The sequence below is a fragment of the Oncorhynchus mykiss genome, chromosome 14 (assembly GCF_057628025.1).
Source record: "Oncorhynchus mykiss isolate SJ-2025 chromosome 14, ASM5762802v1, whole genome shotgun sequence".
In the NCBI taxonomy this organism is placed as follows: Eukaryota; Metazoa; Chordata; class Actinopteri; order Salmoniformes; family Salmonidae; genus Oncorhynchus; species Oncorhynchus mykiss.
Genome location: NC_143035.1, coordinates 14,622,450 through 14,639,073, shown reverse-complemented (window position 1 = coordinate 14,639,073; position 16,624 = coordinate 14,622,450). Strand labels below are relative to the sequence as shown.

Here is a 16,624-nt window from a genome sequence, read left to right as displayed (position 1 = left end):
ATCCACATCGACGGGACAGTAGTGGAAAGGGTAGTAAGTTTTAAGTTCCTCGGCGTACACATCACAGACAAACTGAATTGGTCCACCCACACAGACAGTGTTGCATCTTCACCCTCAGGAGGCTGAAGAAATTTGGCTTGTCACCAAAAGCACTCACGAACTTCTATAGATGCACAATCGAGAGCACCCTGTCGGGCTGTCGGAGCACTCTGTCACCCTGTCGGTGACTGCTCCGCCCACAACCGTAAAGCTCTTCAGAGGGTAGTGAGGTCTGCACAACGCATCACCGGCGGCAACCTACATGCCCTCCAGGACACCTACAGCACCCGATGTCACAGGAAGGCCAAAAAGATCATCAAGGACAACAACCACCGAGCCACTGCCTGTTCACCCCGCTATTGTGTATTGCGAGGTCACAATACACAATAGGGGTTTTTAATACACCCAAAACAAGCACGTATACAAAGACACTGGGCTGTACCCAAACAAAAGAGCGAGGGTAAACCTCACTGAACTCACAATACCCGTAATACACAGTATATAAAGCATGCAGCATAACAGCTGCACCAACGCATAGGTACTCACACGATCAACGGATCTTCATTGTAAAGGGTTTAAACACTGTTTCCCATGTTTGCTCAATCGCCAAACCCACTGGCTCCATGTCATCTACAAGACCCTGCTGCCAATGACTGGAACGAACTACAAAAATCTCTGAAACTGGAAACACTTATCTCCCTCACTAGCTTTAAGCACCAACTGTCAGAGCAGCTCACAGAGTACTGCACCTGTACATAGCCCACCTATAATTTAGCCCAAACAACTACCTCTTTCCCTACTGTATTTAATTAATTAATGTATTTATTTTGCACCTTTGCACCCCATTATTTTTATTTCTACTTTGCACATTCTTCCACTGCAAATCTACCATTCCAGTGTTTTACTTGCTATATTGTATTTACTTTGCCTCCATGGCCTTTTTTTGTCTTTACCTCCCTTATCTCACCTCATTTGCTCACATCGTATTTAGACTTGTTTATACTGTATTATTGATTGTATGTTTGTTTTACTCCATGTGTAACTCTGTGTCGTTGTATGTGTCGAACTGCTTTGCTTTATCTTGGCCAGGTCGCAATTGTAAATGAGAACTTGTCTCAACTTGCGTACCTGGTTAAATAAAGGTGAAATTTTAAAAACAAATGTTTAAAAAAAATGAACCATATGCAATTAATGAACATGCACCTGTGGAACAGTCATTAAGACACTAACAGCTTACAGACAGTAGGTAATTATGGCCACAGTTATGAAAACTTAAGACACTAAAGAGGCCTTTCTACTGACTCTGAAAAACACCAGAAGAAAGATACCCAGGGTCCCTGCTCTGCGTGAACTGCGTGAACGTGCCTTAGGCATGCTGAAAGGAGGCATGAGGACTGAAGATGTGGCCAGGGCAATAAATTGCAATTAAATCAAATGGATTCTTACATCAGCTGATATCTCAAAGTGCTGTACAGAAACCCAGCCTAAACCCCCAAACAGCAAGCAATGCAGGTGTAGAAGCATAGTGGCTAGGAAAAACTCCCTAGAAAGGCCAGAACCTAGGAAGTAACCTAGAGAGGAACCAGGCTATGAGGGGTGACCAGGCCTCTTCTGGTTGTGCCTGGTGGAGATTATAACAGAACATGGCCAAGGTGATGTCCGTACTATGAGACGCATAAGAAAACGCTACAGGGAGACAGGACGGACAGCCGATCGTCCTCGCAGTGGCGGACCACGTGTAACAACACCTGCACAGGATCGGTACATCTGAACATCACACCTGCGGGACAGGTACAGGATGGCAACAACAACTGCCCGAGTTACACCAGGAACGCACAGTCCCTCCATCAGTGCTCAGACTGTCCGCAATAGGCTGAGAGAGGCTGGACTGAGGGCTTGTAGGCCTGTTGTAAGGCAGGTCCTCACCAGAAATCACCGGGAACAACGTCGCCTACGGGCACAAACCCACCGTCGCTGGACCAGACAGGACTGGCAAAAAGTGCTCTTCACTGACAAGATGCGGTTTTGTCTCACCGGGGGTGATGGTCGGATTCGCGTTTATCATTGAAGGAATGAGCGTTACACCGAGGCCTGTACACTGAAGCGTGATTGATTTGGAGGTGGAGGGTCTGTCATGGTCTGGGGTGGTGTGTCACAGCATCATCGGACTGAGCTTGTTGTCATTGCAGGCAATCTCAGTGCTATGCGTTACAGGGAAGACATCCTCCTCCCTCATGTGGTACCCCTCCTGCAGGCACATCCTGACATGACCCTCCAGCATGACAATGCCACCAACCATAATGCTAGTTCTGTGCGTGATTTCCTGCAAGACAGGAATGTCAGTGTTCTGCCATGGCCAGCGAAGAGCCCGGATCTCAATCCCATTGAGCGCGTCTGGGACCTGTTGGATTGGAGGGTGAGGGCTAGGGCCATTTCCCCCCCCCCCCCCAGAAATATCCGGGAACTTGCAGGTGCCTTGGTGGAAGAGTGGGGTAACATCTCACAGCAAGAACTGGCAAAGCTGGTGGAGTCCATGAGGAGGAGATGCACTGCAGTGCTTACTGCAGCTGGTTGCCACACCAGATACTGACTGTTACTTTTCATTTTGATCCCCCATTTGTTCAGGTACACATTTTTCAATTTCTGCTAGTCATATGTCTGTGGAACTTGTTCAGTTTATGTCTCAGTTGCTGAATCTTGTTATGTTCATACAATTATTTACGCATGTTAAGTTTGCTGAAACTTAACTCAGTTGACAGTGAGAGGACTTTTCTTTTTTATAACATACTAATCAGGGGAAATGGGAACCAGGTGTGTGTAATCAGACAAGACAGTCCGGGGTTCATGATAAGGAATCTCATTCAGTTAAGCCTAGAAAGCCGGTGACGTAGACTTCTGGAACTGGTGAACAGATTGAGCATTAGTACCGGGGGGACCCGTGACACCTCCCCCGCCTTCCTTTCGAAAAATCTGACTCCATTTTGCTCCTCCCTTCCTATAGGCAGAAACTCTAACAGGAAGTACCCATGTTAAGGACTATTCAACTCTGGTCTGACCAATTGGAATCCGCACTTCAAGATTGTTTTGATCTTGCGGACTCAGATATGTTCCGGGTAGCCTCCGATAATAACATTGACGAATAAACTGATATGGTGTTTATCAGGAAGTGTATAGGAGATGTTGTACCCATTGTAACTATTAAAACCTACCCTAACCAGAAACGATGGATAGATGGCAGCATTCACGCAAGACTGAAAACGCGAACCAATGCATTTACCTGTGGCAAGGTGACTGGGAATACGGCAGAATACAAACAGTGTAGTCATTTCCTCCGCAAGGATATCAAACAGGCAAATCATTAGTATAGAGACAAGGTGGTCGTAATTCAACGGCTCAGACATGAGGCGTGTGTGGCAGGGTCTATAGACAATCACAGACAACAAAAGGATAACCAGTCACATCGTGGACACCAACACCTTTTCTTTGCCCGCTTTGAGGATAACACAGTGCCACCGACGCGGCCCTCTACCAAGGACTGTGGACTGTCCTTCTCCGTGGCCGACGTGAGTAAGACATTTAAGCTTGTTAACCCTCGCAAAGCTGCCGGCCCAGACAACATCCATCAGAGTATGCGCAGACCAGCAGGCTTGTGTGTTTACAGACATATTCAATCTCTCCCTAGCCCAGTCTGCTGTCCCCACATGCTTCAAGATGGCCACCATTGTTCCTGTACCCAAGAAAGCAAAGGTAACTAAACTAAATGACTATGGCCACGTAGCACTCACTTCTGTCATCATGAAGTGCTTTAAGAGACTACTCAAGGATCATATCACCTCTACCTTACCTGTCACATAGACCCATTTCAATTTGCTTACCGCCCCAATAGATCCACAGACTATGCAATCGCCATCGCATTGCACACTGCCCTATCCCAACTGGACAAGAGGAATACCTATGTAAGACTGCTGTTCATTGACTATTGCTCAGCATTCAACACCATAGAACCCTTCAAGCTCATCATTAACCTTGAGCCCCTGTGTCTGAATCACGCCCTGTGCAACTGGGTCCTGGACTTCCTGACGGGCCCCCAGGTGATGAAGGTAGGAAACAACACCTCCACTTTGCTGATCCTCAACACTTGGGGCGGCCCGTCAGGAAGTCCAGGACCCAGTTGCAGAGGGCGTGATTCAGACACAGGGGCTCAAGCTCAGCCACCTCCTGTGCTCCCTGTTCACCCATGACTGCATGGCTATGCACGCCTCCAACTCAATCGTTAAGTTTGCAGACGACACAACAGTAGTGGGCTTGATTACCAACAATGACGAGACAGCCTACAGGGTGGAGGTGAGGGCTCTGGGAGTGTGGTGCTAGGAAAATACCTTCTCACTCAACATCAACAAAATAAATGAGTTGAGCATGGACTTCAGGAAACAGCAGAGGGAGCACCCCCCTATCCACATCGACAGGACTGCAGAGTGGAGAAGGTGGAAAGCTTCCTCTGCGTACACATCACTGACAAACTGAAATGTTCCACCCACACAGACAGAGTGGCAAAGTGGCAAATCTTGAAGAAATGTGGCTTGGCACCTAAAACCCTCACAAACTTTTACAGATGCACAATTGAGAGCATCCTGTTGGGCTGTATCACCACCTGGTACGGCAACTGCACCACCCACAACCGCAGGGCTTTCCAGAGGGTGGTGCAGTCTGCCCAACGCAACACTGCCCTCCAGGACACCAACAGCACCCAATGTCACATGAAGGCAAAAAAGATAATCAAGGACAACAACCACCTGAGCCTGTTCACCCGCTATCCTCCAGAAGGCGAGGTCAGTACAGGTGCATCAAAGCACCATGTACTTTTAATGTAATCTCAACTGCAATCCAGGTCATGTGGTTCTGCTATTAGATGAAGCACAGTGATATCATCGGACATTGTATTCCCATTTTGAATTTTGCTGTGGTTTTAAATGGTTGAAAGAGCAGTGATTCTTTTTTTTCTCTCTGCACTGTGTGTTGACATGCAGGAAGTAAGCCGGTGCCCCAGGGTCTCAAATGCAGTAGTCCAGCCCTGATAAAGACGTATTTGTTAACCAGAAGAGCAACTTGGCTGACAAACATTATTTTTTCTGTCACTCGGGTCTAGACCCCGACCCGTCGGGGCCCGTCAGGTCTAGGTCTTGCTGTTGTCGGGTCTATTCGGGTTCGGGCTCATTATTCTCGGGCCCGGGTCTGATTGTCCTCGGGTCCGGGTCTCACGTTTTGGACCCGAGAAGACCTCTACTACTGGCTAGCCAAGTCCCTGATACAAAATACTGTTCAGAAGTAAATGGGGTGAGGGTTTTATGTTTTTTTATGTTCTCAGCTATTGATGACCCGGTTAGTGTCAACATGTCTAAGACAGAAAGGGAAAGGGGGATACCTAGTCAGTTGTACAACTGAATGCATTCAACTGAAATGTTTATTCCACATTTAATCCAACCCCTCTGGGGAACAGTGGGTTGACTGTCTTGCTCAGGGGCAGAACAACAGGTTTTTTACCTTGTCAGCTCGGGGATTCGATCCAGCAATCTTTCGGTTACTGGCCCAGCAATCTTTCGGTTACTGGCCCAATGCTCTAACCACTAGGCTACCCGCCGCAAAACTGAACACTCTCCTGTCTTGTCCGAGCAAGGATCAGGATTTTGACATCTGCTACAGAGGTTTGTTTGGGTCAACGCAGCGCGTACCAGACGTGAATGATGGAAGAGATCCAGCCAGAGTTAACATGGCTTAGAGAAAGTAACATCTGCATCTGCCTTGTCTCATGTTTTTTTTTTCTTACTCTTTCTTTCTTCTTCTGTACCTCTCTTGCCAATCGGGTTAGAGCATCTTTTCCATTTTTGACAGCTGGGCTGAGTTACAGACTGCTTAACGACAGGCCGACAGACAGAAAGACACAGATGGTTCAATTCTCAAGTCCCCCGTCTGCGTGGCAGAGAGGGGCAACAGGAGGAGAATTCACACCCACCGCCCCCACCTCTCCGGCCCTGTAATGACATGCATAGTTTCACATTGTTAACATGGTCATTGTGTCACGCACCATATTTTGTGCCACTAATTTGATTTATTCAAAACATACTTCTTGGAAACCGTGTGAAGGCATGGAAGTAAGTTTGTTGAATCCCGTTTTCTGGAGACCAATAAAGGAAATGGGCTCCCTTGCCTTCCTTTGAATGCCTTTCGGGGAGAGGGTGGGCTGCATCGTGCAAGTATGCAGGGACTCAGGGAGGCTCAAGTTTTCAAATTGTTTTGCAAATGTTTTAAGGTTTGTTGTCATACCTCATTTTGGGGCGAAAGGGGAGGCCTCATTCTTGTGGTGGAAGATACGGTCATCAGGCCAGTCAAGGCCCCCTCTACTGCTGGGGAGTAGACTACTGTGTGTGTTGAAAAGATGAGCATAGCAGACTGAGAAGGTGTCCGTCCATAGAGAGACAGACAACCCAGCTGACAGGGGTAGACAGGTGGGATATGTTGTGATAACATTGCAGATGGGGGTTTGAGAGGTGTGTGTGTGTGTGTGTGTGTGTGTGTGTGTGTGTGTGTGTGTCCTGATACCCTCCTTTCATCTGAGCACCCTGTTGCTGAAGAATCTCACTCAGAGCACAAAGTTAATTTTCTCTTCAACTTCACTAAGAGGTTATCAGGCAGCTGGTGTACACAGGGTAAATAAGTATATTATGTTCTGTCATACTTTATTTATTTCCATAAAGCAAATAACTCCTTTGTTTTCTCATACGTCATCAGTAAGCTAAAGGGAAAAGGGTTTTTAATAGTGCCTTCATAAGTTTGAATATGCTTAACAAAATGTATCAAGATGTCCAAATAGAATTTGCACCTTTTGGATATTTATGAGGGAGATCAAATAAAATCTTATCCTGGGTTATCTTGAATTCAACTGGCATTCCGATTCAGTGGATGGTGTGGAGCAGAGCTCTATAATTGAAGACACATTTGAGAGATGTCTCAACGGCTGCCAAAGAGCTCCACAGACAGCAACACCGGTGCAAGAGAGACCTCTACTGGCGTGACCATTTTTGGAACAGCCCCTCGTATTGTTGTTGTACAGATGTCTTTCCTGCTAGCCAGATGGAGTTTATGCCACATACATGCCATTCAACTGAAGTCCTTTTGAGGCTTACGACCTGGCTGACCATATTGTCATTATCACAGCTATTATCTCGGCTCTCTTCTACAAGTAGTAACCCATAAATGAATGTTCATGCCCTATGGCAGACAGAGGCGTAAGTATACCAACAACTTTAGGCTTGTTTACTACTGTACACATTATGTCAACATTACATTTGGCATGTGTAACAGCGCAGTGTTCAAAAAAGGTTATTCAATGCTTGTGAATGCTCTGTGTCATCCCAGTGAAGCGTTGATACCCAGTATCCTCCTGCTTTCATCAATGCTCCACAGGTTGGTGGACTACCATCTTGATTTAACGGGCCCTGAGAAGAGGCCTTACTACCACCATGATAGATTTTCCTAAAGACAGGGCAGGTGGTAGGAGAGGTAGCTCAACTTGTTTTAATGGACAAGCGGAGGGAGAGGGAGGAAGAAAAGGAAAAGGAGAGGAGCGATAAGACAGAAACTTCAGCTTTTTTCCCAGGATACTTAGCAGCCTTTCCCTTCATTCCTCCTTTTATGGTTGAGAAAAAAAATCCCAGTTGGGTATCAGGAGTGGGAGGCTAGGGAAGATAAAAAGAAAAGAAACACAGCTGAGCAGAAATGATGCCTCAGAAGCTGCCTGGCACTAAGGTATTTAGGCCCTGTGAGAAAATAGATTACAGATGGCTCCTAAAGTTGCAGGGGGAAATGTCTCAAGCCTGGTGCACCTTGTATCCTCCATGGGTGCCAGACAGATGGAATGATACCTTGCTGTTTTCACATTCAAATGCAAGTTGAAATCATAGCACATAACAGTAGTAGACATGGTTCCAAACGTGTCTCATATGTTACTCAACGCCTGGAATGGAATATGGAGGGATGGGTACAACTCCATAGTGAATCCAAAAGGATTATAACAAGCTAAAGTTAGAGGACTAGAAATCCAGAAGTAAGGGAATGTATCATACATTCCTGCTAAATTGCAGACTATTGGTAACCTACTATTATACTATGGTTATAACCTCTGAGACTTTTTGTTAGGCATCTTAAAGTTCGAAAATAACACCACATTCTCTTGTGATTTACTGACCATACGCGAGATTGGCAATTTATAACAATGAAACATGTTAGCTGTAATATCACGCACTACTTCTTGCCAGGGTAAATACCCAATTGTGCTAAAAGTAGGCCTACGGTAATCTGCGTGAAACGTAGAAAGCACATCTGTCTTCCAGACACACTAGAAGAGTTGGAGGTGTGCTAACATACATCTTGTACAGCAGTAAAGGGAGACTTTCCTCCCCACCAGCTGATGGTTGTAATAACCAGCTCTGTCACTTCACCTATGCACCCTGTGGCCTGGCTGCCTGACACATAGCGGGCGTCTGGACCCCCTGGTCACCCCGTTGGCTGTAAAATAAGCTGCTGTCGCTCGCCAACGAGGGGTCAACGGTGTGTCAATAATCCTCCATCGAGCCACGAGTCCCCCCCAACCCGAACCCATTCTCCCTTTGCACCCCGAAGCTCTGAAGGGGCCCCTGTCCTCTTCCTTTGGAGAGCGCTCATTGAAGCTGGACAAAGGGAGCTGCTGAGGGTTAGGGGTTGTGGAGGACTACTTCTTCTAGCACACTCGACATCAACACTAGAACTATCCTCAAATGACTGAGCCACTTGTTTTTCCAGAGAAACTGTTGTCACTTCGTGCGATGTCCTTGTGAGTTTTAGATTTAGAATAACATCTTGTTTTGGTAGTGTTGTGTCGCGGAGATGTTCCTGTTCATAGAAGCGTGGTGAGCGTGGGCGTCAGTCTGGCCGTGCAGCCCCTCTCCAAACCCTGACACCTAACCCCTTGTGTGTGTTTACTCACGTCAGCGTTAAACATTTACATATCCTTCTAAACACGGTGTCAAACAACCACATAATTCCACTCTGTTTTGCATTAACAAGCAAACGACAAGTTCCTCTTTTCCTCTGAGAGCAACAGCAAATTCCCCCAAACATCCATAGTAATCAATCTGGTCTAACCAAACATGAGAACATGGATGGACTTTCAGTAAACAACCTTCACCTCGGGTAGGGTGAAACCTCATCTGTAAGATGGTGCAGAATCAAACAGGACTCAACATTTTGGCAATGTTTTCTCTTTCGTAAGCAAGAAACCTCTGTGAGAAGTCGTATGTCTGTGGCTTGTTAGACCCAGAGTTCAGGAACGAGTGTTTTCTGAGGAGGCACGTAGAGGCATTCCTTACATGGACCCTGTGTACCTATAAAGTGGCCTTTTTACAAGAATCGAACAACTCCCAGACTCAGCCATTTCTATTTATAACCCCTAGGTGAGGACTTAATATTTAGACAAGCAGGTCAGTAGACAAACATTCATTTCACACATAACAAAATTCTCTTTTTTAATGGATAAATCCTGGTGTTGAATGTATATAATGTGTTTTCCCTGGTTGTGACTAAGGTCAAACGTAAATATGCTATTCTGGTAATACCTGTAATGGTACCATTAATAAACCCAGGTTGGATTCTGCATGGTTGAGTTCTTAACTATTTATTATGTGCAAATTCAACTAGTTTCCAGCTGCCACACATAGTTCATCCTTGGCTACACCTTCGCGTTCCAGAACACCTTCAGGTCATCTGACTTCACACATGGCAGCCGTTGAATCCTGTTGTGGTTGATATAGAAATGAATCAGACATCTTCCAACAAAAATTTTTTTAGGGGGTAGATCAGCTTTAATATTGCAGATAGGCACACTTAACCAGCATGGCTACCACAGCATTCTGCAGTGATACACCATCCCATCTGGTTTGCACTTTGTGGGACAATCACTTGTTTTCAACAGGACAATGACCCAACACACCTCTAGGCTGTGTAAGGGCTATTTAACCAAGGAGAGTGATGGAGTGCTGTATCAGTTTACATGGCCTCCACAATCACCCGACCTCAACCCAATTGAGATGGTTTGGGATGAGTTGGACCACAGAGTGAAGGGAAAGCAGCCAACAAGTGCCCAGCATATGTGGGAACTCCTTCAAGACTGTTGGAAAAGCATTCCAGGTGAAGCTGGTTGAGAGAATGCCAAGAGTGTGCAAAGCTTTTATCAAGGTAAACGGTGGTTACTTTGAAGAATCTAAAATATATTTTGATTTGTTTAACACTTTGGTTACTACATGATTCCATATGCGTTATTTCATAGTTTGTCTTCAATGTTATTCTACAATGTAGAAAATAGTAAAAATAAAAACCCTTGAATGAGTAGGTGTCCAAACTTGACTGCTACTATATATACACACACACGTCTTTTTAAAATATATGTTCCTTTATTATTTTCCCCCTAAACCTACCATGCCTTCTAATTGGAGTAAACTAATGGACAAGACCACTTAGGCTTCTACACACACACACACTTTACAGACAACGTATTTTACAATAGTTCCCTTGTTTGTTTTTAATCCCATCCTTCAGCTACCATCTATCGCTAAAGCGCATCCAGTTTGATTTCCATTTTGCCATGTATTTTTTAACTGTGCCGTTTCACAAAAGTTCTGAACCTATGTACATTTTACAGAGAGTATATTTTACATGAGTTGTGTTTTTAATCCCACATCTGGTTAATTGTAAATGGGAGTTAATGTCAGGAATGTTCACCAGGACAAAACATTAGCATGTGTTGTGGTTCTCTGCTCATCAGCTAGAGTCATCATCCGGATTGGCAGAGCAACAACAAAACAGACATTCTCAGGTGTTTTTACTTGTTGATTTACTATGTTCCACCAGTGTGTCTGAAAAAATAGACAATGACAGGAAAGTGTCCAAATAGGAGAACACTAATACTCATACCAAAATATAGACAATAGACTGTAACAAAGTGGCATATCACACTCCAGTACAGTCATGGTCATGCAGTGGTTTCAAGACATTTAAACAATGACAGCAATAGAACAGTGAGGTTGTGTGGTTCTCAGCAACAGTTGAGTAGCGAGACAAACAGCCAAAAGTTAGGAGTGCCTCCACTGGGTTGAAGAAAAATAGATGGATTTCATGGTCTTCTGACCTCAAGGAGGTTTTTGGTATCCGTCGACAACGTGCCCCCCCTGAGAATACAAAGTAAACTATAGGTGAGTCCGGCCAAAAGGCAATGAACATAAACCACACACACATGGCCTACACAATTTACAGTGAGAATATTCTGGAAAATTCAACATCTGCTCCCTCCCCAAACCTTCATGTAAGGAAGAGTATGATGTTTTTATCTCCCTCAAATGTAAGAGTCATAACACGAGTCTGTTCTCTGGTGTGTGAATCAACCATATAATTCATAAAATGGTAATGCATTTTAGCATGGTCACTTGTCTCATGTCCTATACGTCTCCTCCGGCAGTCCCTATTGCTTCGGCTAACTTCCTCTTCTCTCAGGCTCACTAGAGACTGCAGCCTGCATCATCTGCACTCAATCAGAATAATTATCTCAAAATGTGCACTCCAGAGCTGGTCAAAAGGGAACAAAGCACAGAGACCACTGGGAAACACCTCCTCCAGTCATTAGTCATCTCATTCCCTTGGTTTGGAAGAGCACCCCATTGCCTGGAACCCAGCCATGCATAGCACAGACTGACTGAGAAAACCAGACAGAAATCCATGCCCGAGAAATGAAGGTTCATACGATTCTCCAGATCCTACTATTGCCATGTCCATTTAGACCAGTGAAGCACAACTCCCGTCTGTAGTCAGTCTAAATCCAGCAAGCAAACAAACTCACTGATTGGCAACACACAGCAAGACGCAGCCCCTGAAGACTAGAGATGTGCAACTCGTGGCCATTGGTTCGGTCAAAGTTAGTGTAGGCTATGCTTACTTGGTGGGGTGTGAACTGGCTGAAGAGGTCCTCATACAGCTTTCTCCATTTGTCCACCTGGGTTTGCAGGTCAGCCATCTTACCGGATTCCCAAGAGGGCATTCTGCAGAATCGGAAAGGGAAGGGAATAAGTTCTCATGGACATGTGGGATTGAGAAAAAGCTGTGTCTGTAACCGTTGTTACCAATCACATTAGCTATGTCTGAGAACTGTTATGGGGCCTGTTTTGCTGTGGCACACATAACTGACTGTTAATGGTATGACTGAGGAAGACAAACTGATCTGAGACAAGTTGTTATAGGTAGAGGCCTCGGGTCACTGAGGACAAATTGCTGTTACCTGTCACAGTGCTGGCTGACTGTGTCCTCTAGGGGGCAGCACAGCATCTGGGTGGTGCTCTCTGAGCTCTTCCTCAGCTCTGCTACCTCCTTCTCCAACCGTTTCACCTGCTGCACCAGAGAGTCCTTCTCCTCTGACAGGCAGTCTTTGAATCTGGAGGTTTCATTCAGAGATTAAATCTGGTGTTATCCACCGTTTTTCTGTGCTAAATAACCAATGACAACAGAGTGATGGTAGAGCATAGCTACCTCTTGACACAGCACATCCAGTAGCGCTGCTGTTCACACAGCCACTCAAACTGCTCGGCAGTCTCCTGGAGCTTCTTCAGGCTGCACTCGTTCTCCCGCTGCAGTCCCTGCACCTTCCTCTGGTTGGCGCTACGCAGCTCCTCCAGCTCCTGGGTGTTGGCAGCGTAGCCGCACTGAAGCTCTTCCAACTCCAATACCTTACTGTCAGCCGAAGACACATAAGAGACCCTTAACTTAGGTGCTTAGAAATGTTTATAATTTGTGGTCTTAAAAAAAATCTATTATGCATCATCCCTCCTGAATGTTGCATGAACAGCTAATATATCTAACCAACATGTAACCTCCTGGTCATTTTCGTGTACAAGCAATCATGAAAACGTACTTCTCCATGATTCCCCAGTTTTTCTTTCACAGGCAAACGATGAATTTCAGCTTGAGGGTTTGAGCTGAGCTCATGTTAAACTCCCCTTTATCATACCCCTAGTGCAATGCTACCCCTGAAATCACGATGTGATAACGTATTCTGACTGTCAGCCAATTTTCCAAACTGGGGATTCAAAGTCAGCAAGTTATAGCACAGCATGCTTAAGGGCACGTGTGTTTTTGCAGACTTAAAAATCACAAATCCAAACGTTTATTTGACGTGTGACAACCTGACTAGTTGGAGATCTGTTCAACGTGTTTTTAAAAGAGTTGGGACGGCTTCACTTGGCTCATGTTTGTAGGAGATGGTAATCAAAAGTTAGGAGTTTCATTAATTTTAATGTTTATTTGCTTAGTGCACGCCCTTATCTGGAGTGACTTTACTTTTACAGTATGTCCATTTGTACAGCTGGATAAAAAATAGCTAAATACCGCTGCCTTTAAAAAAAAAGTATGTCTTATGTTTTAAACATTAAGGGGGTCTTTGGGTACACACACACACAATAGTACCATTTACTTTCTCCTTCCCACAGTGCAGGGCAGTAGACTTACCTGTGCAGCTGCACGTGAAGGTCCTCTGTCAATGCAGCTCTCTGCAGGTCCTCCGTGTGCAGCTCTTCCACCAGGCCTTCCAGCTGCACCTCAGAACTTTGCAGGTGCAGTAGCTCCGAGTTGACTTGTTCCAGCTGTAGGCCCAGCAGTGCAGCATCTCTGAAGCTCTCCTCCACCACAAGATGCACCCGTTGCTGCAAGAACACAACCAGATCCTTGGTGAGGGCCACAGTCCACACAAACAGAAACACGTGGGTAAACACAAGGACACAGATGCTGTATGTATTCAGCACATGCTATTGTAAGAATTTCCTCAAAAATGGGAGGAATTTTCATTACATTTCTTCTATTATACTGTTAGTATTCATGTCATCCAGTTGACGAACTCTGGAGATTTTACACTTCTTTTCCAATAACACCTACAGTGGCTTGCGAAATTATTCACCCCCTTTGGCATTTTTTCTATTTTGTTGCCTTACAATTCCCCCCCCAATATTCTTTCAATTGTTTAATTGCCATATTCTTTCAATTGTTTAATAATGGATTTAATTGTCCTCCGTGGTGTTGACTCTGGGGCCTTTCAGAACAGGTATATATATATATATATATATATATATATATACTGAGATCATGTGACAGATCATGTGACACTTAAATTGCACACGTGGACTTTATTTAACTAATTATGTGACTTCTGAAGGTAATTGGTTGCACCGGATCTTATTTAGGAGCTTCATAGCAAAGGGGGCGAATACATATGTACGCACCACTTTTCTGTTTATTGTTTTAAATAATTTTTTAAAACAACTTATTTTTTTCATTTCACTTCATCAATTTGGACTATGTTGTTACATGAAATACAAATACATTTAAATTACAGGTTTTAATGCAGCAAAGTAGTAAAAATGCCAAGGGGGATGAATACTTTTGCAAGTCCACTGTGTAGATAAATGTGGCTAGCAAGCCCACACGTGAGAACAGAATTAGGATTTGACAAGGAATGTGTCAAGGCAATTTTGCTTAGCTTCACTAGCATTGGAATGTATTGTTTTTTGCATTGAGATTCTACATTCTGCCATTTCAAAGTAGAATATTAGAAAGATGTAGAAAGTTGCATGACATCTAATCCATGCAATTACACAACATTACATTAGCACGTACACTGTAATTATACTGTAGGTACACAGCTTCACAGAGTGACAAGAGCCATCTATGGTTGACTAGTGAAAAGATGGAAACAAGACGTCAGTACCTGTTCATGATGGACCCTGCCGAGCATTTGATCATGTTTGAACATCAAATCTATGTTGACCTGCTCCTGTTGGCAGAGCTGTGTGGACAGAGCCTCCAGCTCATTCTGCAGGCTCCTCTCCCTCTCCCTGGCCCCCATGCATTCCCTCTCCAGCACTACTGTACCAAAAGAAGACAACGGCCCTGTGACTGGAATTGTTATATTGTCCCCACATCGGAGGACAACTTTCCCTTACTTATTCAAATGATTCTCTCAGTCACTGTACAGTAGGTTTGGACTTTGAACCCTGTAAAATCCTTGGTGCCTGTTATATGGCTTAACTAGAAACAGTGAAATCATGACATCATTCACCCTGAGAATAGCTAACTCTGTTAATGTATTGCTGTTTTTCTTGTAGAACTACACTTTACCCATTTTGCAATTGATTATGGTGACATTTGTACCAATGCTCATTGCGCAATGACAGGCATTCTTCTTTGAGTGAATAGCCAACAGACTAATAATCCAAAGTAGTTGATCTATAAGTCCTCCCAGTCCCACAATGACCCAATAACTACCAATACCTACCTTTTTCATGTGTCAGGCGGTTACACTTAGCCGTCAGGTACTGGATCTGACTGTTGTCTTCATCGCTGTAGCTATGTGCTCTGAAAAATCTCCTCATTCCCGCTTCCCTCGTTCCTTTACAGTGATTCACCTGTATCGTTCAGCTTCCATGACTGTCAGATGCAAAGGAACAAGCCACTGATTTACTAGCTTCTTCTAGTTGCGTGGCACCCTAAAGACAGAGAGAAACTCCTCCCGTTCTCATAGGTCAAGTGTTAGGCCTTTATCGGTGTTATTGCTATTTCTATGTCACTTTAACATTGAGACGGAATTGGAAAAATACCAAAAAGTGCGTGTCACTGGATATACTAAGGATTTAATTGACGATTTTAACCTTTCAGGGCCTAGTTTGTACAGGATCCAAAGTTATATGCAAATCTACCTAAATGATGCCCCTCAGGCTGTGAATGTTATGAAATCTAACATGGCAATCGGACAAGTTGTAGCTAGCAGGCACCTTTGGATGCATATCTAAACTACACCCTGGAGCTATATACACTTACATAACTAACCTTCTGGTAAACAACCTTAAAACAGGTACCTTACTCTTTACTTGACATTTATATTTTGGATCTTATATCGGGGGGAGTAAAATCCATAAACGTTCCTAAAGAGGAAGTATTTCCTCTGCAGATAATTTCCTCGGCTTTGCATTTGTACCACGACTCAACTTGCTATATAATTATCTAGTGACATGTTTGGGGGGGGGGGCTGTGACGTTTTACCCATCTGAACAACCATTGATCCATTTACAGTTCTGATGCTAATATGAGCACAACAATGGGGACATCACTGCACTGAGTCTGAGGCCTTTAATTAAGAAGTCACAGCTTATGCACGGCCTTGTTTCACATCAGTTCCTTGCCAGGTGGGGGAGACAAAACACAGCTATTCCTCCTGTTAGTGCTTGACTACCCGCTTCCATGTGTGAAGGTTAATGAACATGTCATTCTCTACCTTATACACACACACCAGTGCAGAACGTATCAAAGCAACTGGATTGAATCAATGGTTTGATCCTGTTGCGAGATCTGAAGGTTTCGTAGTCAAGTTAGAACCCAATAATTTAGTCTCTTCAAACATCTCATACCAAATGCAACTAGGAAGTGTTGATATTGTAGGAATTTTATGCATAATTCATTCAATGAG

The 16,624-nt window shown here is 44.4% G+C and overlaps 1 protein-coding gene across 2 annotated transcripts; it reads right to left on the bottom strand.

Moving 5' to 3' along the window:
- Positions 1-9,909: 9,909 nt before the first annotated feature.
- On the bottom strand, positions 9,910-16,620 carry LOC110488883 (uncharacterized). 2 transcript variants are annotated; one of them, XM_021561323.3, is made up of 7 exons: positions 15,437-16,620; positions 14,870-15,027; positions 13,618-13,811; positions 12,643-12,843; positions 12,395-12,547; positions 12,056-12,158; positions 9,910-11,294 (listed from the first exon to the last, which is right to left on the bottom strand). In XM_021561323.3, exons 1-7 carry the CDS (start codon positions 15,531-15,533, stop codon positions 11,256-11,258), a joined length of 945 nt encoding a protein of 314 aa, XP_021416998.1. In that variant the 5' UTR covers positions 15,534-16,620; the 3' UTR covers positions 9,910-11,255. The 2 variants fall into 2 exon arrangements, with proteins under 2 accessions (XP_021416998.1, XP_021416999.1); XM_021561324.3 differs by having other exon boundaries at positions 14,870-15,024.
- Positions 16,621-16,624: the final 4 nt, after the last annotated feature.